Here is a 17,001-nt window from a genome sequence, read left to right on the forward strand (position 1 = left end):
TGGAAGCAGACAGTATTACCAAGGTTGCTCTGATGTACTTGAACCTGAGATAGAGGTTTTTTAGAGACTACCTGGAATACCCAGAGATGACAGAATACTGTCTCAAAGACCATTAGTAGAAGAAATTCCCCACATGCTTTCAACTGGATCTGTAGAATTTGTCTTTTAAAAAATGGCTTCCAGACATTCAATAGAGACTTCTAGGCAAAGAGCAGAAGTTTAAAAAATGCATTTAAAGTAAGCCAATTAATTGTCTTTACTTACCAAGAAGATGCTTGCCTCTTCTATAACTGTATAATAACTATCTACCTTTTGCTTCAATCCATCAGGATAATAGCCTGTAAACTATGTATCTTGATATCTTTTCTCCATTAAGTTTATACTCTTGAAGTTTTATAAAATACCCCAGGGAAATTGATTTCCTGAAGCACTGGGTGGCCTACTTATGGGTCAGCTATTGTGTTGTTCTTACTACTTAAAACAGATTGTTCTCTGCCAGAGGGGTGGAAAACACACCTTGAAACTACCTTTAACTTTGCTATGAAAATATTCTTGTTTAATATGTTAAGAGACAATGATTTCTGGTCTTGGCTTTTAAAAATGAGAATGCTTTTTAACTTTCTCTTTCATGGTTAACTATGCCCAGAGTCTTTATTTTAATTACCACTGTGTAGTACTTCAATTCTTTTGTTTGCTTCATTACATCTTCTGCTTTGGTTTTGAAAATAATCTTAGAGGAATAAAATCAAATTGTTTCCAGTACAATGAAGTGCTTTCACCATGCTATTAATGAATCTTTTCTTCATTATTGAGAAGCTAGATGTTGCAAATCTTTTTAAAGCTAGATGTTGCAAATCTTTTTAAACAAGCAAATTAAAAACTGTTTAGTCTTATGATTAGAGCAGACAAAGAGCAGAATAAAATTTAACTTACCTGGCTCATTCCTTGAGTGACCTTTCTTTATCGGAAATAGGAGCTATCTGTGGTTTAACTCCTCCCTATAGAAGGAATGCTATTAGGAGCTGGAAGGATCCCCAGGGTCCTGATTCTTAATCCTTAAATGTAAGACCTAAAACTCTAAAACTACTAGAAGAAAACAAAGGGGGAAATCTCCATGACATTTGATTTTGTTAGATATGACACCAAAAGCACAAGCAACAACAACAACAATAAAAATTCAACAAGTGGAACTAGATCAAACTGAAAAGCTTCTGTACAGCAAACGAAACAACAAAATTGAAAGGCAATCTGTGGAATGGGAGAAAGTATTTGTAAACTAGATATCTGGTAAGGGGTTAACATCCAAAATATGTAAGGAATTCAACTCAATAGCAAAAAACCAAATAACCTGATCATATTATGGGCTGAAAACCTAAACTGACATTTCTCAAAAGACATATGGAGGGTCAACATCCATATGCTCAACATCACTAATCATTAGGGAAATGCAAATCAAAACTACAAAGAGACATATCACCTTATAATTGTTAGAATGGCTATTATCAAAAAAGGCAAAAGATAATAAGTGTTGTGGAGGATGTGGAAAGAGGGAAACCTTTGTCCCCATTCCTGTTGGTGGAAATGTAAATTGGTATGGCAATTATGGAAAACAATATAGAGGTTCCTCAAAAAATTAAAAATAGAACTACTATATGATTCCAGCAATCCCACTTTTGAGTATGTTATCTGAAGGAAATGAAATCAGTATCTCAAAGAGATATCTGCACCCGCATGTTCATTGCAGCATTATTCAGAATAGCCAAGGTATGGAAACAACTTATGGTTCTATCAGTGGATGAATGGATAAAGAAAATGTGTGTGTGTGTGTGTATACAAACAGCAATGGAATGTTATTCAGCCATAACAAAAGAGAAAATTCTGCTATTTACAACAACATGGATGAGCCTGGAGGACATTATGGTAAATGAAATAAGACACAAAAAAGACAAATACTGCATGATCTCACTTACATGTGCAGTCTAAAAAATTCATAAAAGCAGAGAGTAGAACAGTAATTATCAGGGTCAGGAAGGTGGGGGAAAGGGGGAGATGTTGATCAAATGGTACGAAGGTTCAGTTATGTGGGTTGAATAAGTTCTAGAGAACTAATGTGCAGCATGGTGACTGTAGTTATTTATTTATTTATTTTTTGCTTTATAACAAATTTAATCAGTTATACATATACATATGTTTCCATATCCCCTCCCTTTTGCGTCTCCCTCCCACCCTCCCTATCCCACCCCTCCAGGCGGTCACAAAGCACCGAGCTGATCTCCCTGTGCTATGCGGCTGCTTCCCACTAGCTATCTACCTTACGTTTGGTAGTGTATATATGTCCATGCCGCTCTTACACTTTGTCACAGCTTACCCTTCCCCCTCCCCATATCCTCAAGTCCATTCTCTAGTAGGTCTGTGTCTTTATTCCTGTCTTACCCCTATGTTCTTCATGACATTTTTTTTTCTTAAATTCCATATATATGTGTTAGCATACAGTATTTGTCTTTCTCTTTCTGACTTACTTCACTCTGTATGACAGACTCTAGGTCCATCCACCTCATTACAAATAGCTCAATTTCATTTCTTTTTATGGCTGAGTAATATTCCATTGTATATATGTGCCACATCTTCTTTATCCATTCATCTGATGATGGACACTTAGGTTGTTTCCATCTCCGGGCTATTGTAAATAGGGCTGCTATGAACATTTTGGTACATGTCTCTTTTTGAATTATGGTTTTCTCAGGGTATATGCCCAGTAGTGGGATTGCTGGGTCATATGGTAGTTCTATTTGTAGTTTTTTAAGGAACCTCCATACCGTTCTCCATAGCGGCTGTACCAATTCACATTCCCACCAGCAGTGCAAGAGGGTTCCCTTTTTTCCACACCCTCTCCAGCATTTATTGTTTCTAGATTTTTTGATGATGGCCATTCTGACTGGTGTGAGATGATATCTCATTGTAGTTTTGATTTGCATTTCTCTAATGAGTAAAGATGTTGAGCATCCTTTCATGTGTTTGTTGGCAGTCTGTATATCTTCTGTGGAGAAATGTCTATTTAGGTCTTCTGCCCATTTTTGGATTGGGTTGTTTGTTTTTTTGTTATTGAGCTGCCTGAGCTGCTTATAAATTTTGGAGATTAATCCTTTGTCAGTTGCTTCATTTGCAAATATTTTCTCCCATTCTGAGGGTTGTCTTTTGGTCTTGTTTATGGTTTCCTTTGCTGTGCAAAAGCTTTTAAGTTTCATTAGGTCCCATGTGTTTATTTTTGTCTTTATTTCCATTTCTCTAGGAGGTGGGTCAAAAAGGATCTTGCTGTGATTTATGTCATAGAGTGTTCTGCCTATGTTTTCCTCTAAGAGTTTGATAGTGTCTGGCCTTACATTTAGGTCTTTAATCCATTTTGAGCTTATTTTTGTGTATGGTGTTAGGGAGTGGTCTAATCTCATACTTTTACATGTCCCTATCCAGTTTTCCCAGCACCACTTATTGAAGAGACTGTCCTTTCTCCACTGTACATTCCTGCCTCCTTTATCAAAGATAAGGTGACCATATGTCCGTGGGTTTAACTCTGGGCTTTCTATCCTGTTCCATTGATCTATCTTTCTGTTTTTGTGCCAGTACCATACTGTCTTGATTACTGTAGCTTTGTAGTATAGTCTGAAGTCAGGGAGCCTGACTCCTCCAGCTCCGTTTTTCGTTCTCAAGATTGCTTTGGCTATTCGGGGTCTTTTGTGTTTCCATACAAATTGTGAAATTTTTTGTTCTAGTTCTGTGAAAAATTCCATTGATAGTTTGATAGGGATTGCATTGAATCTGTAGATTGCTTTGGGTAGTAGAGTCATTTTCACAATGTTGATTCTTGCAATCCAAGAACATGGTACATCTCTCCATCTATTTGTATCATCTTTAATTTCTTTCATCAGGGTCTTATAATTTTCTGCATACAGGTCTTTTGTCTCCTTAGGGAGGTTTATTCCTAGATATTTTATTCTTTTTGTTGCAGTGGTAAATGGGAGTGTTTCCTTGATTTCACTTTCAGATTTTTCATCATTAGTATATAGGAATGCCAGAGATTTCTGTGCATTAGTTTTGTATCCTGCAACTTTACCAAATTCATTGATTAGCTCTAGTAGTTTTCTGGTAGCATCTTTAGGATTCTCTATGTATAGTATCATGTCATCTGCAAACAGTGACAGCTTTACTTCTTCTTTTCCAATTTGGATTCCTTTTATTTCCTTTTCTTCTCTGATTGCTGTGGCTAAAACTTCCAAAACTAGGTTGAATAAGAGTGGTGAGAGTGGGCAACCTTGTCTTGTTCCTGATCTTAGTGGAAACGGTTTCAGTTTTTCACCATTGAGGACGATGTTGGCTGTGGGTTTGTCATATATGGCCTTTATTATGTTGAGGAAAGTTCCCTCTATGCCTACTTTCTGCAGGGTTTTTATCATAAATGGGTGTTGAATTTTGTCGAAAGCTTTCTCTGCATCTATTGAGATGATCATATGGTTTTTCTCCTTCAATTTGTTAATATGGTGTATCACGTTGATTGATTTGCGTATATTGAAGAATCCTTGCATTCCTGGAATAAACCCCACTTGATCATGGTGTATGATCCTTTTAATGTGCTGTTGGATTCTGTTTGCTAGTATTTTGTTGAGGATTTTTGCATCTATGTTCATCAGTGATATTGGCCTGTAGTTTTCTTTCTTTGTGACATCCTTGTCTGGTTTTGGTATCAAGGTGATGGTGGCCTCGTAGAATGAGTTTGGGAGTGTTCCTCCCTCTGCTATAGTTTGGAAGAGTTTCAGAAGGATAGGTGTTAGCTCTTCTCTAAATGCTTGATAGAATTCGCCTGTGAAGCCATCTGGTCCTGGGCTTTTGTTTGTTGGAAGGTTTTTTATCACAGTTTCAATTTCAGTGCTTGTGATTGGTCTGTTCATATTTTCTATTTCTTCCTGATTCAGTCTTGGCAGGTTTTGCATTTCTAAGAATTTGTCCATTTCTTCCAGGTTGTCCATTTTATTGGCATAGAGTTGCTTATAGTAATCTCTCATGATCTTTTGTATTTCTGCAGTGTCAGTTGTTACTTCTCCTTTTTCATTTCTAATTCTATTGATTTGAGTCTTCTCCCTTTTTTTCTTGATGAGTCTGGCTAATGGTTTATCAATTTTGTTTATCTTCTCAAAGAACCAGCTTTTAGTTTTATTGATCTTTGCTATCGTTTCCTTCATTTCTTTTTCATGTATTTCTGATCTGATTTTTATGATTTCTTTCCTTCTGCTAACTTTGGGATGTTTTTGTTCTTCTTTCTCTAATTGCTTTAGGTGCAAGGTTAGGTTGTTTATTCGAGATGTTTCCTGTTTCTTAAGGTGGGATTGTATTGCTATAAACTTCCCCCTTAGAACTGCTTTTGCTGCATCCCATAGGTTTTGGGTCGTCGTGTCTCCATTGTCATTTGTTTCTAGGTATTTTTAAATTTCCTCTTTGATTTCTTCAGTGATCACTTTGTTATTAAGTAGTGTATTGTTTAGCCTCCATGTGTTTGTATTTTTTACAGCTCTTTTCCTGTAATTGATATCTAGTCTCATAGCATTGTGGTCGGAAAAGATACTTGATACAATTTCAATTTTCTTAAATTTACCAAGGCTTGATTTGTGACCCAAGATATGATCTATCCTGGAGAATGTTCCATGAGCACTTGAGAAAAATGTGTATTCTGTTGTTTTTGGATGGAATGTCCTATAAATATCAATTAAGTCCATCTTGTTTAATGTATCATTTAAAGCTTGTGTTTCCTTATTTATTTTCATTTTGGATGATCTGTCCATTGGTGAAAGTGGGGTGTTAAAGTCCCCTACTATGATTGTGTTACTGTCGATTTCTCCTTTTATGGCTGTTAGTATTTGCCTTATGTATTGAGGTGCTCCTATGTTTGGTGCATAAATATTTATAATTGTTATATCTTCTTCTTGGATCGATCCCTTGATCATTAGGTAGTGTCCTTCTTTGTCTCTTCTAGTAGTCTTTATTTTAAAGTCTATTTTGTCTGATATAAGAATTGCTACTCCAGCTTTCTTTTGGTTTCCATTTGCATGGAATATCTTTTTCCATCCCCTTACTTTCAGTCTGTATGTGTCTCTAGGTCTGAAGTGGGTCTCTTGTAGACAGCATATATATGGGTCTTGTTTTTGTATCCATTCAGCCAATCTGTATCTTTTGGTGGGAGCATTTAGTCCATTTACATTTAAGGTAATTATCGATATGTATGTTCCTGTTCCCATTTTCTTAATTGTTTTGGGTTCGTTATTGTAGGTCTTTTACTTCTGTTGTGTTTCTTGCCTAGAGAAGTTCCTTTAGCGTTTGTTGTAAAGCTGGTTTGGTGGTGCTGAACTCTCTCAGCTTTTGCTTGTCTGTAAAGGTTTTAATTTCTCCATCAAATCTGAATGAGATCCTTGCTGGGTAGAGTAATCTTGGTTGCAGGTTTTTCTCCTTCATCACTTTAATTATGTCCTGCCACTCCCTTCTGGCTTGTAGAGTTTCTGCTGAGAGATCAGCTGTTATCCTGATGGGGATTCCCTTGTGTGTTATTTGTTGTTTTTGCCTTGCTGCTTTTAATATGATTTCTTTGTGTTTAATTTTTGACAGTTTGATTAATATGTGTCTTGGCGTATTTCTCCTTGGATTTATTCTGTATGGGACTCTCTGTGCCTCCTGGACTTGATTAACTATTTCCTTTCCCATATTAGGGAAGTTTTCAACTATAATCTCTTCAAATATTTTCTCAGTCCCTTTCTTTTTCTCTTCTTCTTCTGGAACCCCTATAATTCGAATGTTGGTGCGTTTAATGTTGTCCCAGAGGTCTCTGAGACTGTCCTCTGTTCTTTTCATTCTTTTTTCTTTATTTTGCTCTGCAGCAGTTATTTCCACTATTTTATCTTCCACCTCACTTATCCGTTCTTCTGCCTCAGTTATTCTGCTATTGATCCCATCTAGAGTATTTTTTATTTCATGTATTGTGTTTTTAATCGATGCTTGATTCATCTTTAGTTCTTCTAGGTCCTTGTTAACTGTTTCTTGCATTTTGTCTATGCTATTTCCAAGATTTTGGATCTGGGAAATAGAATCTTGGATCATCTTTACCATCATTATTCTGAATTCTTTTTCAGGTAGACTGCCTATTACCTCTTCATTTGTTAGGTCTGGTGGGTTTTTATCTTGCTCCTTCTCCTGCTGTGTGTTTTTCTGTCTTCTCATTTTGCTTATGTTACTGTGTTTGGGGTCTCCTTTTTGCAGGCTGCAGGTTCGTAGTTCCCGTTGTTTTTGGTGTCTGTCCCCAGTGGCTAAGGTTGGTTTAGTGGGTTGTGTAAGCTTCCTGGTGGAGGGGACTAGTGCCTGTGTTCTGGTGGATGAGGCTGGATCTTGTCTTTCTGGTGGGCAGGTCCACGTCTGGTGGTGTGTTTTGGGGTGTCTGCAGACTTTTTATGATTTTAGGCCACCTCTCTGCTAATGGGTGGCGTTGTGTTCCTGTCTTGCTAGTTGTTTGGCTTAGGGTGTCCAGCACTGTAGCTTGCTGGTCGTTGAGTGAAGCTGGGTGCTGGTGTTGAGATGGAGATCTCTGGAAGATTTTTGCCGTTTGATATTATGTGGAGCTGGGAGGTCTCTTGTGGACCAGTGTCCTGAAGTTGGCTCTCCCACCTCAGAGGCACAGCACTGACTCCGGGCTCCTCAATTTGGGATGATGTGTTGTCTATTCAGGTATTCCACAGATGCAGGGTACATCAAGTTGATTGTGGAGCTTTAATCCGCTGCTTCTGAGGCTGCTGGGAGAGGTTTCCCTTTCTCTTCTTTGTTCTCACAGCTCCTGGGTCTCAGCTTTGGATTTGGCCCCGCCTCTGCGTGTAGGTCGCTGGAGGGCGTCTGTTCTTCGCTCAGACAGGACAGGGTTAAAGGAGCAGCCTCTTCGGGGACTCTGGCTCACTCAGTCCGGGCGGGAGGGAGGGGCACGGAGTGCGGGGCGAGCCTGCAGCGGCAGAGGTCGGCGTGACGTTGCACCAGCCCGAGGCGCGCCGTGCGTTCTCCCAGGGAAGCCGCCCCTGGATCCCGGGACCCCGGCAGTGGCGTGCTGCACAGGCTCCCGGAAGGTCGGTGTGGGCAGTGACCTGCGCTCGCACACAGGCTTCTTGGCGGCGGCAGCAGCAGCCCCAGCGTCCCACGCCCGTCACTGGGCTCCGCGCTTTCAGTCGCGACTCGCGCCCCTCTGTGGAGCCCCTTTAAGCAGCGCTCTTAATCCCCTCTCCTCGCGCACCAGGAAACCAAGAGGGAAGAAAAAGTCTCTTGCCTCTTCGGCAGCTCCAGAGTTTTCCCGGACTCCCTCCCGGCCAGCCGTGGCACACTAGCCCCCTTCAGGCTGAGTTCTCGCCGCCAGCCCCAGTCCTCTCCCTGCGCTCCGACCGAAGCCCGAGCCTCAGCTTCCAGCGCTGCGCGCCCTGGCAGGCGAGCAGACAAGCCTCTCGGGCTGGTGAGTGCCGCTCGGCACCGATCCTCTGTGTGGGTATCTCTCCGCTTTGCCCTACCCAGGTATGTGGGGGGTTTCTTGCCTTTTGGGAGGTCTGGGGTCTTCTGCCAGCGTTCAGTAGGTGTTCTGTAGGAGTTGTTCCACGTGTAGCTGTATTTCTGGTGTATCCGTGGGGAGGAAGGTGATCTCCGCGTCTTACTCTTGCGCCATCTTACCCGGAAGTCTGTAGTTATTAATACTGTATTGTATACTTGAAATTTGCTGAGAGTTGATCTTAACTGTTCTCCCCACCAAAAAATAAATCGTAACTGTGTGAGGTGATAGATATGTTAATTAGCTCGACGATGGTGATCATTTCAGTGTTTACATATTTTTAAACATCATGCCGTACACCTTAAATATAATCAATTTTTATTTGTCAAGTACACATCCATAAATCTGGGGAAACAATGACCAGGTAAGTGCTCTGAGCCTGTGTTTCTTGCTGCATCTTGTATTGAAGACATCATGGGGCGGGGGGACGGTATAAGAGCACTGGGCGATGGATTAAGAGACCTGAATTCTAAATTTTGGCTTGCCACCAATTAGTGTATTTTTGTGACAGTGGATTTGACATCACCTTTGTCTCTGTACATGCAGTTCTTCTGAACTAATTGTTATAGAGCATTTTTTCTTTGCAAGAGATGCCTGGAGATAGTATACCAATTTATATTGACTAAATGCTTTCTGTTTGTTGTTGATTTAGGCTTTTTCTGCAGTGTTTTGGTCTGTAGTAACTGGGCAGATAAGTGAGGGAAATTACATTGTGGCTGGAAAATTTTCCTCTGAAAAGGCTTTAATTTATATGGAAAATCTAAATAGTCCTGGCAAAAGGCTTTATCTGTGATTTAATTTAAAAGCCATGGAATCAGTACTATATTTTGTAATATTATATCATTAATTCACAATTACTACTAATTTACTAAGTGAAGGAAGTAGAAACCTCTAAATCCTAGCAGTGCCTAAGTAATATAATAATGCTTGTGGTTTACTAGTTGATTCCAAATTATTCTTTTTTAGCAAAGTAGAAATTATCTGGCTTCCTTATTTGAAATATATCCAAGAGTGACTATTTTCATATTTGTAACCAAAGTAAAATAGATATTTTAGCATTTTGATGGTGCCTTTAGTGGATTAGTAATCATTTAGGTTTAAGAGTTGCTGCTTGTGGGCTTCCCTGGTGGTGCAGTGGTTGGGAGTCCGCCTGCCGATGCAGGGGACGCGGGTTCGTGCCCCGGTCTGCACATGCCACGGAGCGGCTGGGCCCGTGAGCCATGGCCGCTGAGCCTCTGCGTCCAGAGCCTGTGCTCCGCAACGGGAGAGGCCGCAGCAGTGAGAGGCCCGCGTACGGCAAAAAAAAAAAAAAAAAAGAGTTGCTGCTTCCTTTAATATACTGTGTTAGTTAGAGGAATATTGATTTAAATATACTTCCCAATGTTGACTTATAGGACAGTGAGAGCAAATGTGGTTTTCAGTTCTGTTGAGACAGGGTTGTTCTTGGAAACTAACAGCATCATAAGAAATGCCTCAGATAGTGTTAAAATTTTTTAAAAGAGCTGAACAAAAGGAAACTGAATACAGAAGAACCCCATTTTATCTTAAGTCCTTGTTTCTTACATGTCCTATGGTGACAGCTTTGCTGCAGAATTATAACTGTAAAAATGTTACATAACATTGTTAGCTTACAAGGGCCCATGATTGGGCCACCTTGTAGCACTAAATGCAAGAAAGTAGTTCATTTATCCAGTGTGAAGTAATGTCTCTTGAGATTATGAGGATAAATGAGAAGTATGTTTGAATTAGTTTTGAGCATATAGCATGTATTTTAGCCTCATAGTGTCTCTGAGATGGAAGGATGGGTGAGCAGGAAGAGGTTATGGAGGGAGGTAATTTTTATCTCAATTTTAAATTACCAAATTAAAGCAAAATCACACAACTGAATTCATAACAGAGCTTGAATTAGAAAAAAAATTGTATCTTAAACCTCTGCAGTTCTTCAGCTAGAACACGTTGTCTTAAGTAATTTTGACAAATTTGCCTCCTATTCTAAAGCTTAAATAACATCATCATCGAAAGAAGCAAGAATGCATGTGCCTATTGATGAGTCTGACTTTAAGAAGGCCCTGTATACAAAAATTCTATGTTATAAATATAATATGTAGAGTTTATAAAGTAATTTTACCTTGCCCTTCACAATTATTCTTTGCAATATAGGCCTCCATTGAATAATGGAAAAAGTACATTTACTTAGCATTTCATAAGCACAATAAATTATATCTTAAAGATTTATTTTAAATGCAGTTTTATTCATAGCCCTTTCCAGTTCAGCTGAAAGTGACTTTTTTTTCCTCTTCCATTCCTTAATTCCTTGTTTACCATGGTCTTAAAACATTTCAATTGTCTATTGTAGTTATTTATGTATATAATTTCTTATTCTATTGGATTGTCATCTCCCAAGTTTCCTTGTATAAGTTAAGTGCTTAATAAATATTTATTAAGTGAACAAACGTTCACCTATACTTGATCAGTGGGTGGTACTCAAGGCAGAAGGACGGAGAAGTAGGATGCTCTCCCAGGGGACTTACAGGGTAGCATTTTCAATCTGTATTTCCCCATCTCCCACTCACGAATAAGAAGTGCTTCCTAGTGAGCCTACATCTGCTTGGAGTGTATCATATTTCAAGTGTGTGTGTGTGTCTGAGAGAGAGAGAGAGCGAGAGATGAGTGGAGGGAGTACCATAAGACGGGAGGGAGGGGAAAGAGATAAAGCATTATAACATAGAACAAAACTATCTGCCTGCATTTTGGCGTTACAGGTAGAGAAATATACAAGAGAGTGATTAGGCACACAAGAAGCAAATGAAAAACAGATTTTATCATCAGAAATAGCTACCCTGTTAAAGTGATAACATGATTAAAGTAAAGCTTCTTTTAGTAACGAGGACCTTCTCTATATTATTGCTTCTGGATGAGACAAACCTTCAAGCTTTTTGCAGACATCAACAGAAAAGTATAAAACCAGGATCAGTGGTAATTAACAGTCTATTTGGTAAGAAATTTGGAGATTATATATATGCATGTATGTATGTATAACAATGGCTCTGTTTCCCTTTTATAGGCTCCCATAAATCTCTTACTTGTTGCTACTTCATAACAGTGGTGGATAACAAAAACTTAGCTCAGATAAGGGGTTTTCTGTAAGGTTCCTTTCCATCGGAGTAAATCCCTATCCATCTGAGTTGTTGCTTTGTTTACCTTTTATATATCTGCTTGTTTTTTCTAGATCTTTGTTCTGATGAGCCTAATCTTGTGTTAGAAACACATATACTTTTTCTGTTTCTTGCTCTCTCCTATTTCTGAATCTTTTATGAGCAAGATCCTTTGAATTTTGCAGACTTTTAAATATTATTTCAGTAAGAAATCGGGCTGTGGCGCTGAGCTTTTTCAGTGTTTTGTTTAACTGTTATCATTCCAAACAGCCATTCATTTTCTCTTATCACTTCCTGCCTTAGACTCTTCCATTGGTTACCTTGTATATGTAGACCTTTCTCATTCCAGAACCATACATAATAGATTTTTTTCCCTTTCTCTGTGTTATCAATACATAAGAGAAAGATTTAATATATTCTCTCTTCAGCTTACTTTGAGACACATTAAGACTCTTTAATTACGCTTCATTTCATAAATTACCCTCTTCTTTCTCTTAGGCCTCAGTTCTTGTGCTAGAAACACTGGGTTCTAATTAAACTCTTAAGAAACACAGTAGATGTATTTTTTTTTTCATGCAGATGTGTCTTCCTTGAAGTAAAAAATCTACAGTTTGAAAACTAAAGTTCATCTGTTTCAATTATTATGTTCCTTTACTCTTTTTTCCTTTAAAAAATGTGAAGACTAATATAAGATATAATAATATGGGAAGCTGGTTGTGAGGTATATGGGATCTCTGTACTAACTCTGCAATAATTCTGTACATCTAAAAGCAGTTGTAAAAGGAAATGTTTATTGAAAAATATATGAAGGACATTTTCATTCATATGAATTTTAGAGATATTCCAAGTGCTGTATTTCTTACAGTTCATGAAAAATCTGACAAATGTCAATATTCTTTGCTCTCTTAACTATTGAATTAATAATAAAGCTTTGAATATTCTTTATTCCCAGATCCTTGTATAATATTAGAAGAAAGTAAATGATAAATTGGTCTTCCAACATCACACCCCCTCTGTTCTTCTTAACTCTTTTGTGGCTGTAGCACCTGGAGTGGGGATCTTTATTGCCTTAGGAGTCTGCCGTGAGTTCAAAGTCTCAAGTGAAGAGAATTCAGCAACTCTAATACTTGACTGAGGAAACAGTATTGACCACGTCTTGCTGATTTTTTTTTTTTTTTTTTTTTTTTTTTTTGCGGTACGCAGGCTTCTCACTGTCGTGGTCTGTCCCGTTGCGGAGCACAGGCTCCGGACACGCAGGCTCAGCGGCCATGGCTCACGGGCCTAGCCGCTCTGCGGCATGCGGGATCTTCCCGGACCAGGGCACGAACCTGTGTCCCCTGCATCGGCAGGCAGACTCTTAACCACTGTGCCACCAGGGAAGCCCTGTCTTGCTGAATTTTATCTGGGCTCTCTTGGGTTCATAAGGGCTCTAACTCTTCAGAAGGCTCTTGATGGTGTAGGTTCTGCTTTGATCTGAAAGGACCAGCCTGCAGTGGCATACCTGAGTATGAAAGATACTTCTGAAAGTAATGGTGTGTGGCGTTTTCCTTTTTCAGCGTTTCTTTCAGAATCATTTTATAGCCTTACCATCCTAGCTTTTGTTTCTAGGGCTCTACTTTACAGAGCAGATGATATCCCTAGAAAATAGTTGTAGATTTGTGGTTTGGCAACTGCTTTATTAAAGCCTCATATAAATTGAGAACTGATTACCTTTCTTCTTGCTATGTGGAAGAAAAGATTCTGTTCCTGAAGGTACCCATCCTTTCTCTTCCCTTGCAGAGAGAACAGCTTGAAAAATTTCTCAGGCTAAGGAGTCCTTGTCAAAACAAATTTTTATTTGAAGAACTAAGATGCCTAGGGATATTTAGCAACAGCCCATACAAATTACAGTGGAATTGAAACTTTAGAATGGGAAAAAAGAATTTTTCACGTTTGCTTAACCCCATTGCACCCACTGTTAGATAATATTAAATGTTTTAACTACTTGCTATTCATCTTATAGCAAAACATGTAAATAGAAAAATGGATCTCCTGATCAAAAACTGGCATAGCACATTCTCAATACATCTAATATAAAACATGCTCTACATTTTATTTTAAAAATTACTGGTATCATCAACATTGGTTTTGTGAAAAAGTCCCATGACTGATATTTTTTAATTGTTGAACTCAGATATCCTTTTACTCAGTGGCTTTACTTCCATAATGAAAAAGTACATTTTGTTGGTGACATCTCGAATTCTGGAATAGTTGGAATTATTAGTTAAATTATAGTTTTTCTTTTAAGATGATTTATTTCATCAGTGAAGGTAATAATCTCAGAATGCTAACTGCACCTGGAATAAGTGAACTAGTTTGCTTCTTTCATAAAGATTTCAGTGTGTGCAACTTTGAGTTCAGAGAAGATCATACTTGCATGTTCTGAGTGATAGAGAAGTGAAAGAATATTTTTAAAACATAACTGCTTAATTTCATGTTCGTTTAGTGATGTTTCCAAAGTAACTGGTCTTTTTAACTGCCATCTCCGTAAGTATGCACATAAAATTTTCAGTGGATTCTTTGAAATATAATTTAAAGCAGAATTCCTTGCTTAATTAATAAGATATACTGGATTAGTCCTGGCTTATTATATGATTTTTGACATTTGTCACCTATAAAGAGAAGTTAACCTCTCAGTACAGCTAACCTTCACCTTTGTTTCTCTTCCTTACTGACAGAATCCCAAGGACTGCAGCAAAGCCAAGAAACTAGTGTGTAATATCAACAAAGGCTGTGGCTATGGCTGTCAGCTCCATCATGTGGTCTACTGCTTCATGATTGCATATGGCACCCAGCGAACACTCATCTTGGAATCTCACAATTGGCGCTATGCTACTGGAGGATGGGAAACTGTGTTTAGACCTGTAAGTGAGACCTGCACGGACAGATCTGGCATCTCCACTGGACACTGGTCAGGTAAAAAGCCTGTGTAGTTTGTCATCTCTCTGTGTTGAACCACTGCATAACCAAGTTATCAGATTTCTACATACAACCTTATGGCTCATAGTCGTCTTTTTCTCTGCATCTGTGAATGCTATACATTATCCAGATAAAATCTGGAATAATAATTTTTATTCACAAAATGTTTCATGATCAATTTCTTCCTTTTTTTTTTATTGCTGTGCCACACAGCATGTGGGGATTTTAGTTCCCCGACCAGGGATCAAACCCATGCCCCCTGCAGTGAAAGTGCAGAGTCCTAACCACTGGACCACCAGGGAATTCCCTCATGATAATTTCATTTCTGATGTTCATTTTTATCCGGATCTAGCAAAATCACTAAGTTTTTTCAAGGAACATAATTTACTCCTTTAATGATTATGATGATGATATACTTCCACTTTTTTGGGTGCTTTCACATTATTGTACTCATTTGATCCTCCAAATTATCCTTTAAGGTAGACTGGTGGTTCTCAAACTTCAGCATGTGTGAGAATCACCTTGAATCAGAAAATACTATTTTCTGATTCAATAGGCCTGGGGTAGGGCCTGATACTTGCATTTCTGACGAAGTTTCCAGGTCCAGGGACCACACTATGAGAACTACTTAGGCAGACAGTGCAGGTACCTTTATCTCCATTTTACAGTTGAGGACAATGAAGCCTAATTTGTTTATGTGATTTTAATTTTATTCAGGAAACATTTAATGAGGAATAATGTGATTAAGGTACCATGCTAGGCCTGAGAAGAGATACAAAGATTAGCAAGAAATTTCACTTCTTTCCAAGGACTTGGTGAAACAGGGAATAGAGTATAGATAGAGTTTCTTACTGCTAGTCTCTTGTTCTTTCTACAAGGACAATCTTCAAACAAGGTCCCAAGTTGGGCTACCTTTGTTAAAATCTTTGCTGTACCATTTTTTAATCTTGGGCAAGTTACTTAACCTAGGCCTTCATTTCCTCATCAGTAAAATGAAAAGTAATAACTTACTTACCTCTTTGAGTTGTTGGTAGGATTAAATGAACTAATATGTATAGTGTGCTTCGCACAGTACCTGATATATGAGCTCTAGTAATTGTTAGCTATCTTTAATAGCCCTTATTCATTGAGTGCCGACAGTGTGGCAGATACTGAACTAAGTGACCAGGTGAAATGCTAAGTAAGTCAGTACACTATCTCTGCGCTCACGTCTTGTGAGAAGCCCAGTATTTTCCAAAATGCTGAGGCATTTCAGTTAATGTAATTTCTCATGGAGCTGAGCACCTTTTTTCACAAGTTAAAACCCTAGATGTGCAATAGAGAGCTATGTCATTGGCAAAGTAAGTAACTTTAGTTCCTTTGTTTCTTTTTGCCTTCTTTGGAAAATACAGGTAATACTTGACTTCACAGAAGTGTCAAGAAAGTCAGTTGGGTAATTTCTATAAAATGCTTTAAGTTGCTCTATAAAATGTGCTATATGGATTTAAAGTATTATCTTGTGATGTGAGTTTTGTTTTCCGTAGGATTATTTAGGAACCTTATTCGGTATATCAACATATTTTTTTCTTTGTAGCTCACTTCAAATTTTAAAGTGAACCTATTCATCTAGAACCTACCTGAGTTTTAGTTTTGAGGTTACCTCTTCCATTGACTGGTCTGTAGTTTATAGCTGGTACAGATTAGGTGTCAAGGTTAGGAAGATACAGGAAAAGCAACTCTGTCAGTCTCACTGTAGCTAACTTTTTCATTTTGTGGACTTAGTTCAGTTTCAAGTTTCTTTGATTGTGGAAGCATATAGCTGGCGTAGGACAAAGTTCTTATGTTTTACTGTTTCTAGGGAGAGGCAGCTTTCTGAGTAGCAGTCAGTTAATAAAAAAGTAAAAGGTTAGTCTCACTAGACTTGTCAAATTCAGTGTGTAGGTTGGCCGTGCCTATATGTTACAACTAGTTACTTGGTTTGTTTGATTGTAAGCCTTCCTCATACATATTGTAGTCTGTAGTGGCAACTACAGAACATGAAGATTAACAATGGCTTGAATTTGAAACATTCAGAATTTCTTGACATTACAATTAAACAGGTTCTAGAAATTATCCTTCCTTTATTTATGTGGAATCTTGAGGCCTGGTAGATACTAAGTGGCTTTTCCAGGATCACACAGCTTACAAATGACAGAATTCTGGTTAGTACATTCACTCTACCTACATCCAGTCTAAGTCCTTCCTAGCAAGCACATGTCAAACACCTTACTTAGCAGAATAATGATTAGAAACTGTCCTGAA

General features: G+C 38.4%; 1 protein-coding gene across 10 annotated transcripts in view; it reads left to right on the top strand.

Annotated features, from left to right (window-relative positions):
• The window catches only part of FUT8 (fucosyltransferase 8), a 352,458-nt gene that overhangs the window by 272,833 nt on the left and 62,624 nt on the right, over positions 1 to 17,001 (top strand). For all 10 annotated transcript variants that reach the window (XM_081229288.1, XM_081229292.1, XM_081229290.1 and 7 more), the window contains one exon: positions 14,481 to 14,718. In XM_081229288.1, coding sequence (XP_081085414.1) covers positions 14,481 to 14,718 — 238 coding nt within the window. The remainder of the gene's footprint in view (positions 1 to 14,480; positions 14,719 to 17,001) is intronic.

The sequence above is a fragment of the Mesoplodon bidens genome (genome assembly GCF_964165515.1).
Source record: "Mesoplodon bidens genome assembly, chromosome: 3".
NCBI lineage: Eukaryota > Metazoa > Chordata > Mammalia > Artiodactyla > Ziphiidae > Mesoplodon > Mesoplodon bidens.